Genomic DNA, 10,251 nt, shown 5'->3' on the forward strand with positions numbered 1-10,251 from the left:
TTTAAACATTTTGGGTCACCACCTAACCAATAACTGCTAACAAACATCTTCCTTTGCTTGCTACAATAGCAAACAGCCTGAGGATGTTTGAGTCTGTCATGTTCATCAAGTAAAATTTTCTTCCCAGATCCACTAGCGATTCCGATAAGCTCTATTTCATTTAAATCCCAATTGCATATTAACAGTTCCGAATCATTCACAACACAGAGTCCCGCTGGGTATATAATATCTTCGTCTTTCACCCGTCTACAAGACCGTTCTCGACTAATGTTTAACTTAAGAACCTCACCGCTATTTCTACAAGATACAAATAAAAACTTGTTCACGTAACTGGCTGCCAAATACCATGGTCCAGGGTCAAACTGTTCAGGCACTGTACTTGATTTGATGTCAATAACACCCTTTACTTCAACCTTACCTCGTAAAGATATAATTTCTATCTTAAATGGATACGAAATGACTAGATGATCCCCGAAACTTTCCAAACCCATGCATTTACCGTTTACTTTTAAACTTCGTTTTCTTGCACGAGTTGTATCTGTACTAAATAACGTAAATAACTCAATCTTCTCTTCATGTGGAAGAGAAACAGCTATTTCCTGATCGTTTGAAATTGTAATATCCCATGGATTAGATTCAAAGTCGTATGATATAATATGTCGGCTGCTGAGATCTAAAATTTTTAGAGCGCCATTTTCGTTGTCGCACAACACGAGATTTCCGGATGAGAGAAGACCGCATCCAGTTATATTACAACTATGTCTATCAAATGACGTCTTTACATTAATTTCATCGTAATAAATCGGTACCATATCATACAATCGTTTTTCTTTGACACGTTGGTGACGATTTTCTGGCGAATTTACAGCGCCAAAATCTACGGCATCTGAAGTATCTGCTATAGTCTGAAGAGAATGGGACGCGGTTGCAGAAAATTTCTTGTGGAATCTTACGCATGTTTTACAAAGGTATTCCCTACAGGTGTTACAATATCTGTCAGCTCCAACGATATTTTGTTCAGACTTACATGGATCACAAATAAGTCCTTCTGTAGTATCTTGGTCGCGATCCTGACCAACGTCAGCATTAACTCCTCTATGTAAAGTTGTACGGATGCGTTGATTGGCAGTTCCTTCTGTTACACGTCTTGTTATAGATTTTCTCCCACTAACCTCACCATGTGAAGATATCATATTTATACGTTTTGATATTTGTTTGAATTTTATTCAACTTTTTTTACCACTATAATGCGCGTTGTAAATAATCAATCCATAATATCATTAATAGTGGTATTAATTAAGACAGGCTTCCGAAAATCATCTACATGTGCAGTCCATTAGCTATCATAATATTACGCCCTGTAAGTCGTTAATCCATCTTCAACATCAACGCTTTTCATTGGACTATCTAAATTTTCCTTGTTAAACTATTCAACTTGATCATTGTGATATTCACGTGTGCCTACTTTTACAAAGTTATTTTCTTTAAGGTAGATCAACATATTATTATACACGAATTGTGATGGGCGAAAACATATTGTTTTATAGTAATTGTGTATAATACGTAAATTTAATGGTAAATTAAAAAGGTCAGCAGGAGGTTTAAAAAGTAGCAATAAACTTTTTAAAATAAAATTCAATTTGTTTTTACAATAAAACAATAAGGTAAACTATTTTGGTTTTGTTCAGTTCATGATGTTAACCGACCTAAGACTCACATTGCTATTTCGTGTAAATTTAATATACATTTCAGCAAAGACTTAAACGAAACAACCACGAATCTGTATATGTTCCTTCATTCACTTCATAATTAAAATTAGTATCTTCTCTTTTGAAATACACCGTTGTTATACACTGTCAAACATCTTTAACATTTCTTTAAATTTAAGAATCTAGTCCAAGTGTGTTGAAATACCTTAATGTTAAATGATACCTAAATTTAATCAGATATCATCGCAAGTGTTCTTGCCCACATCGTTGCACAAATACAATATGACAAAATGAATTTCGTATACATTACCTCGCGCTATTGAACATTCATTAGTTTTAGCATCATCTTCTTGCCTACTATATGCTTGACTTCTCAAATCTCAATGTTGATACACGATACATTAAAATATTATGATATAATGGGGCTTTGAATAATTTCACAGATCAACACTTGTTAATATGCGCATAACATTACGAGAACGTTTAGATCATTTTTGATTGAAACTTAAATTTTGACTTAAAACTTGGAGTGAATTGTACATTTGAATGCACTTTTAAGGGGATCATTTTTTTATGTATAATTTAGTTTTTAATAATAATTATAATAAAAAAAATAAAAATGATAATCAAAATAATAATGATGATGATGATGATGATGATGATGATGATGATGATGATAATAATAATAATAATAACTCTTTTGAATAATTTATGCTAAAAAATTATAAATGTATTTTTAAAATTATCTTAATCGTAAATTTTTTAATCACGCCCAACCAACTCCTTTCAATTAAATGTCGGTTTAGTATTCCCTTATAAATTGCCTGTTTTTAACTCAATTATATCAGCAATAACACAAAATAATTATTAAAAAGGGTTGTATTGAGAGTGTTTAATATTCAGTAATGACTTGCAGATTGCACTGGCTTACCGGAAGATTGAAAACCACCCATTATGAAGAAAACGTTAATCTAAGAGTAATTAAATCTGATGTGCGCCGCATTATTTTCGAATCATTTGTTTGACTATTTCTAATTTAGCTCTTGTCAAATACAACTAAATTTCTTTGTTTGGGAATTAAATTACATTGTATCATTTTTATTCTTTGTAATTTATCATTTAATATTGACAACAACTTTCAAAACTTTTTAAATTAAATAATATTAGTATTTGCGACAATTTTAACTTGTTGATTTAATATTGTTAATGAGAAATCACAATGTTTTATATAAATATCGGCAGAATATTTAAAAATAACTTACACTGTTGTTAAGCCATGCCTACATAAATGCAATGTAGTAATACGGTGTTTGTTAATGAGTATATTTTTATACATCAACAGCTTATCATATGTTACATATTTATTAATCTTTTACATTAGCACACGGTACGTTTAAAAGTCCTATTTGTTTGCGCACCAACATTTACATATAACATCAAGAGTGTAAGAGAAAACCATCATATAGTATATAAACATCTTGAAGCGATGAGAGTTTAAACCTGACCTATTTAAAAGAAAAGCTACAACTATGAAATAAAAAGACTGTATAGGGATTTCAATGTTAACAGTGTTCTAAAGTGATTTCAATTATCTAGATAATTATTTTCCAAAAGTTAAACATGTCACAAGAAGTAGAAGAAGAGGAACGCTTGCAGAAGTTCGGTTTAAGAATTTATAAAGGAGTAGTTACGTTTAAAGATGCCAATCATCAGGTAGATGAAATTGAAGAAATGGAAACAAGAGACGATGATATATGGGTCTGTACCTTCCCGAGATCAGGTTTGATTCATTTGTTGCTTTAATTTTTATTTATTGTTTTCTGTGTAATATCTGGTAAGTACTTTGTGTAATATTTTCTAGTTTCAATTCAAAGATGAGGTTATAATTTGCATTGTTCAAGATGTAAACTTTATATCAGACGTTCGTCGAGTCCGATATATATATATTTTGCAACTGTGTAACGTCAGTATTGTTCTCAACAATGTGTAATGACCAATATTTTTCACATCACCATTTTTTTTCATTTTTGACGAAGCTTGAAAAAAATTTCTTACTTCAAGTACAATAAGAAATATATATGATTTTTAGGCCCAGATAAAGAAAACGAGGCTAAAATGAGTACAATATGTATTTGATGTAGATATTTTGGACTCTGAAAATGAAAACGAGGCTATATGAGGTACGAAATGCATCTAATATAGATATTTGGACTCTGGAAATGAAAACGCAACTGTATTGTTTATGATATGCATTTGATATGGATTTAATGACTCTAGAAATGGAAACGAGGCTAAATTGATAGGATTTAATTCAGTCATGTTTTCTATTTGAACATTAAGTACATTTGTATTTCAAACGCTGACAATTCATTTGTTATATTTTATAAGGTGAACTAATAACAATTATTGATATATAGATATTATTTGCTTCAAGCACATACCAACAGATATATTCCATATTCAATAGCTTTTTAATATTTGATTGTTATTAATGGGATATACTAGTTAGTAATAAATATATAATATGATTTCTAAGATGAAATAAGTTGCTTTATATTTATGTCAGCTTTTGTTTTTTACTGAATCAGTTTGAGATAAGCATTTTGTTCTTAAATTATATATATCTTATGAACACTTTTCAATTAAAAAACACAAAAAACAACAACAAACAAAAACAATTGATGTTAAGGGCATGCGCGGATTATGTGACAGGGACTTTCTTAGTGTATTTGATACACATACGTTTAATGCAATGTAAAGCACACTGCTAAGAAATTACTTTCTGTTCTTCATAGGAACTACCTTAACACAAGAGATGGTTTACCTCGTACAAACTTTAGATTTTGAAACGGCAAACACAGTACACCTAGATTCCAGATTTCCACAAGCTGAACTTCACGACGAGAGGTTTCCGTACTTTAAAGGTAACAATTATTCGTCATATTGTCAGGTTAGTTAAGCCGAGTCCAATATAGCTTTTGCTCGTGTGTCCGAGTTTTGAAAAAAAAAGTTTTCTATTCAATAATGTATAATGACTTCTTTAATCCACACCACCACACCACCAGTTTTTATCATTTAACTTCCTTTATTTTGAATACAATATATATCTAATCAGGAATAATGGAATCGAAAATAAAACGAGCGTAGATGGAGTAAAATAGGCTTGATATAGATTTATTGGACTCTGGGAAGGGAGGCGGGAAATAGAGCTAAATTGATAATACCTGAAAACAAAACGTTTGCAAGTTAGAAATATATAAAGATAACAAAATTATAAATTTGACATAAATTCAGACCAGAAAAACAATTGATATGTATATCTCGATAATTGAAATGTAGGCTATATAGTCTTATACTCTGCTTATATATAAATTGGACTTAGTAGTTGCCATCTAAAAGGTTAAAAAGGTTATTGCACTTTCAATACAAAGATACATAGTTTATGAACTGATATCATCGTTAACCTTTGTTATCGTTTCCTTTGTTTTTGTAACCCGTTAGGTATGTTATCAGTTTCTTTGTCGGTTTGTCGTGTAACTCTCAGATACCTTGACTAGAAGTAATCATCTGCCATAATGTATAAAAAACACAACTTCACTATTCACTGTTACCTAGATGATTTAACTTTTGTTAACATTTCAATTGTAGGACTAAGAGATATTGAACAGAGAAAATCTCCTCGCATGATTAAATCACACCTTCACTATTCACTTTTACCGAAACAACTTAAAGAAGGAAAAGGCAGGGTAAATTGAATTCGATCACAATAGCACTTTAGTTTTATTTGTCACAGGTTACAAGATTTACCTGTATCTTGATAACGTACGTTGTCTCGATAGCTGGTCCTGTATTCGGTATGGTTAATTCTTTGGTTTGGGTTTTACGTCGCACGAACACTGTAAAGACCATAGTGGGACTTTCCAGCTTAACTTGTGGAGGAATGCCCCTCTGAGCAAAATGTCAGGCACGAATGGGCACCTGAGAAGAACCACCGACTTGAATCCGTCCCTCAGACCAACCAGATCAAAGCAATAAGGGAAACGTTTCTTCTTAAGGAAACAACGGCTTGTCACTAACGTCAAGTCTTACGCGTTAACCAATCGGCTGGTCCGCCACTAACGTCATATTTCGCTCATTTTTTATATTCCCGTTGCCAATTTAGACATCACTTTGCTAAAAAGAGAGTCTCCGGTAAAGTTGTAAATAGAATATTTTTATATTCTTCAGATTATATACGTATGCAGAAATCCAAAGGACGTAATTATATCATATTTTCGATGGATTGAGTGGGTGGGCTTTGCTGGAGAACGAGATAACACATTAGATAAATGTTTGAACAACATCGTCAATGGAACAGGTACATGTGTGTATATTTGATAATTATTGATTGATTCAAAGCTGATTGAATGGATATAACTTATTAAATAATATGATTACTTTGTTGCCACCAATACTAGTAATATGCACACATATATCACACGACTAAAAGGTCATGCATTTATCCTATCTTTGCATATGGTGTTTCATTCAATAAAATAATTCAAGTACTCAAGAATCCAGAATTACGGGAAATGTTCATTTAACGAACACACATAAAAAGGGGTAACGGAACTTAATCAACATTGTTTGATAACTTTTGCCATTTATTTTATACATTACAATAGCCTGTGATTATTATCTGAAAGTTATACTTAAATCTTTCATGGCTAACTTATCAATCAGGTTTGCATTTGTAATCGCAAGTAAATTAATTTAAAGACATATGATCCATTTCATAGAATACGCCTGTCCCTGGCCAAGGCACCTGCTGGAATACTGGGAAAGAAGAAATGATAAGAATGTATTGTTTTTGAGATTCGAAGATATTGTAGCGGTAATCCGATTCGCCTTTTTCATTATTTAATCTATAATATTATATTTTTCCATCAATATAACGCCAGTAATTTTTTTAATCGCTAAATGACGCTTTACTATCGCTAAATCTTAGATACGTTTCAAAGTCTAGCCTAGGTGCCACAGATAAAGCATTAGCTTTGTGCATAAGTTGAAGTAACATTTCATCAGTTTTTTGGTACTTAGTTACGACAAAAATATTACTGATTTCTATGATGTTTTTCACTGAGCTTATAAAACTTACAACATACGTCTAGTGTGAGCTTATATTACTTACAAACTTGCTGAAACAACATTTAATTATTTACCAGATTGTTAAAAGGAAGGTCAATGACATAATCAACAATAAGAAGGACTTACTGTACAACACACTTGTTTTCTTTGTGAACATTCATTGTTTAATGTACCAAAAATATAACAAAAAGTATTTATAGCAGAACCATCTAACCATTCTTTCAGGACAAATCCCAAACTATTAGACGTATTGCTGACTTTCTTGGTAAAAAACTAAGCGACGAGAATGTTCAGAAGATCACGGAACATTGTCACGTGGACAATATGAGGGACAATCCAATGGTGAATTTAAAATACTATGAGGATATGGATTTTGTTCACACACACATAGCCAGAAAACATATCAATAAAGGTTTGCTTAAACGTTTTACAAATTTAAAATTGAAATAATAATTATTGTTAAATTCCAGAGAAAAACATTTTATAACCATTACCCCATTGCGCACACAAAAATGTGATTAGCCTTTGTCACCTGTATAGATTTAGCCTACAAATCTATGCAATCAGACTAGTCCCTACAATTTTTATATGCAATGTGTCCGTGGCCGAGTTGTTAAGGTCGTTGACTTTAAACAATTTGCCCCTCACCGCTGCGGAGTTCGAATCCTAAAAGCAGTTATTTTTGATTCGAAAATGTGAGGAAGTGATCCAGCTAGCTTACGGAATGTCTGTAGTTCTACTCAGGTGCCGGTTCGGGACTGAAATAAAGCACGGAAGGTCGCATGGGGTCTTCTTCCACTAGTAAAGCTGGAAAGTCGCCATATTATCACAAACAAAACGACCAACTAAGCAAAATTTTATATGAAATCCTATACACCTCAAATGGACTGTTCCAAATTCAGATATGGGCAAATCCATTAGATTATGTTCATTAGGTTTACTTTCATTTATTTCTTTTATTTTATTATGAAACCTGAATTTCTGACAATCAAAGTTAACATTTGCAGAGCAAACAAAGAATTTAATTGTTGCGGAGAAATGTTGCTCTAGACACGTTAAAGACATTCTTGGAATAATTTTTTTTCGCGGAAATGTAATGCAATCTATGGAATTCTTGTTCATAGTTTGGGGACGACCTTTCTGTTGAAAATATGTCATAGTTAAATCGTATATACATATACATGCACAGTGCGTAAACTGGAGTGCAGATATTAGTTACCTGCACTAAAGAGCATGCCCATTGATTGGCCCATTTTTGCTGGGGTTTACTTATTGTGACGACAGAGAAAGAAAAAACGACAGAAATATCATACTTAGATGTCGTTCATTGGTTACTTTTTTCTGCGGTTTCATATTGTGACAACAGGGAACGTGTTTTTATGTTGGACTATGAGAACACCAAAACACTCGGCAATCTGAATTATACCCGGGGGGGGGGGCTACGTCCCCTCGTACAAATCAGATAGCCTCGTGTTTCGGTGCTCTTTCTATTACTTACTCAATATGTATAATTTGTGTAACAGAATGTACAAACTATGCATGTGAAGCTGCATTTCTATAACGGATCAAGTAAAGTTGTTCCTTTATTAAAAAAACAACAACAACTGCCAATTTGTGAATCTATAGTGTGTAGAGTTTAAAATATGACATATCTGCAGATGTAAAATCAAAACATGTTTATTTTATATTTACAAAGGGACCGTGTGGCAATAATTTTATTATCAGTATTTTCAAATACCAAGATTGAGCATATATAGTATATCTTTAAAGTTATAAAGTGAAGTATTACATTTTGAGAAGGATTATTGCTTTTATTGTAATGTAATGTTTATTGACTCTGCCAGAGATATTGCTGTATTTTCCTTCTTAAAATATAAAATGTTTATTACGAACAAGAGGATGTTAATTACTTACTTATATTTAGCTCTCATAGACTTTACAAGAACGGGTCACACTCAGCGCATGCGCATCTTTTGAGATCCTAGCTAAGTAACGTCTACTCCAAACAAATACAAGTTCCAGCTCAAGATACTCCTACAATAACAATATTTCTATGGCACCAAAATCTATTTAAATTACACAATATACATTATATTATTTGTGTTATTAAGTTGAACTTACTTTGTCTTTGCATCTTTCTTCAGGAAAGCCGGGTACCTGGCATGAAATACTTACAACTGAACAAAGTGAGAAAGTAGACACAATGATTCAACAGTTAAAGGGTTCTGGTCTTGAAATAGTTATGACATAGACAAAGTTATATATAGTTCAAACTTCACTGAGGGAATAAAAGAAAGGACATAGTATGGAAAAACAGGTTTGGGCGGAAGAAAGATTGGTCGATATTAAATGTGTATGTGGACAAAGTTGCACCTGAAAATAAGTTGACAGAATAAAACGTGAAATACCAAACTGTTAAATTATGTTTTATGCTAAATTCACACATGTGCCATCCGCATTATTAAAAATTAAAGGAACTCCACTGAAGTCCAAAAACCTAAAATCATAAAATTTGAGTTGCTCACATAGATCAAACAGAAAGATAATTATATATAGATTATTTAGAAATATAAAATCAAATAAATTGAAAATCATATTTTGTGCTATTTTAATATACTTCAACATACATTTGTTTTTCTATATTTTTATCATAAGTGATCCAGACGTTAATCATAAATTTACGAAGTAACAAATACAGATGTTTAAATAATATAAGTCGTTAAGTGGTTGATTTTCCGTACACTATGTATATTAGCTCAACATAAGAAACAAAAGAAGGAGCTCCATAGACATTTCTTTTTTTTTTGGTAATTTTGCTCAATAAAAATGCAAATCCAACATTTTATAAAACCTTTTAAGGATGGTTTAATTATAATATCAATATTCCGCCGCATGACCGAGTGTTAAACGATAGGACTGGTAATCTAAGGATTCCTGGGTTCAAATCTCTTCAGAGGCGACCCGTTGTTTCTTTCAGCAGGAAACTTTACGCTCATTGCTCAGCACCGGTTGGTTCCAAGAACCGATTAAAGAGGGTGCCTATAAGCTTATATCTTCTTACAAAATCGAACTAAATAAATTCTGTATTTACAAAACTAATATGCTCTACAAGAATGTATGGAAGGAAGAGTATATCAAAAGTGATTCTATAGCCTGATTTTTTTTTCCAATGATTACAAAAATCTTTTTGATTCTATTTTTATTAACTCTCTTAACACTCCCTCAATTTATTGTCCATGTCGTTTTTAAATTGTCCATTTTTATAATAATCAAGCTGCCTATCCAACTTGTACCGTTCGCGTTCCAAATAAGTTCCAGTAGAATCTTCAGGCATTATTTTAGTTAATACTTTTTTCCTTGAGAGAATAACGATAACTATTCCAACTGATGCATGCACCATATCGAAGATGCTCGA

At 32.1% G+C, this 10,251-nt stretch overlaps 1 protein-coding gene and 1 long non-coding RNA gene across 2 annotated transcripts; both read left to right on the top strand.

Moving 5' to 3' along the window:
- The first annotated feature begins 3,159 nt into the window (after nt 1–3,159).
- Nucleotides 3,160–6,624, top strand: LOC132715310 (sulfotransferase 4A1-like). Its single transcript, XM_060698304.1, has 5 exons — nt 3,160–3,489; nt 4,505–4,633; nt 5,358–5,455; nt 5,937–6,066; nt 6,488–6,624. The coding sequence occupies exons 1-5, from the start codon at nt 3,330–3,332 to the stop codon at nt 6,610–6,612; spliced, it is 642 nt and encodes a 213-aa protein (XP_060554287.1). The 5' UTR covers nt 3,160–3,329; the 3' UTR covers nt 6,613–6,624.
- A 437-nt stretch (nt 6,625–7,061) lies between these two features.
- LOC132715311 (uncharacterized) lies at nt 7,062–9,432 on the top strand. Its single transcript, XR_009623664.1, has 2 exons — nt 7,062–7,248; nt 8,981–9,432. It is a non-coding gene; the product is annotated as an uncharacterized LOC132715311 (long non-coding RNA).
- Nucleotides 9,433–10,251: the final 819 nt, after the last annotated feature.

Source organism: Ruditapes philippinarum, unplaced genomic scaffold, assembly GCF_026571515.1.
Source record: "Ruditapes philippinarum isolate M1 unplaced genomic scaffold, ASM2657151v2 ctg2979_1_1_1_1, whole genome shotgun sequence".
NCBI classification, from domain to species: Eukaryota; Metazoa; Mollusca; class Bivalvia; order Venerida; family Veneridae; genus Ruditapes; species Ruditapes philippinarum.

Bases quoted from the DNA above. Each gene is read 5' to 3' on its own strand.
- LOC132715310 (XM_060698304.1), top strand. From the start codon at position 3,330: ATGTCACAAGAAGTAGAAGAAGAGGAACGCTTGCAGAAGTTCGGTTTA. The intron at 3,490-4,504 runs GTTTGATTCATT...TGTTCTTCATAG, and splicing joins CTGTACCTTCCCGAGATCAG to GAACTACCTTAACACAAGAG. The intron at 6,067-6,487 runs GTACATGTGTGT...TCCATTTCATAG, and splicing joins CAACATCGTCAATGGAACAG to AATACGCCTGTCCCTGGCCA.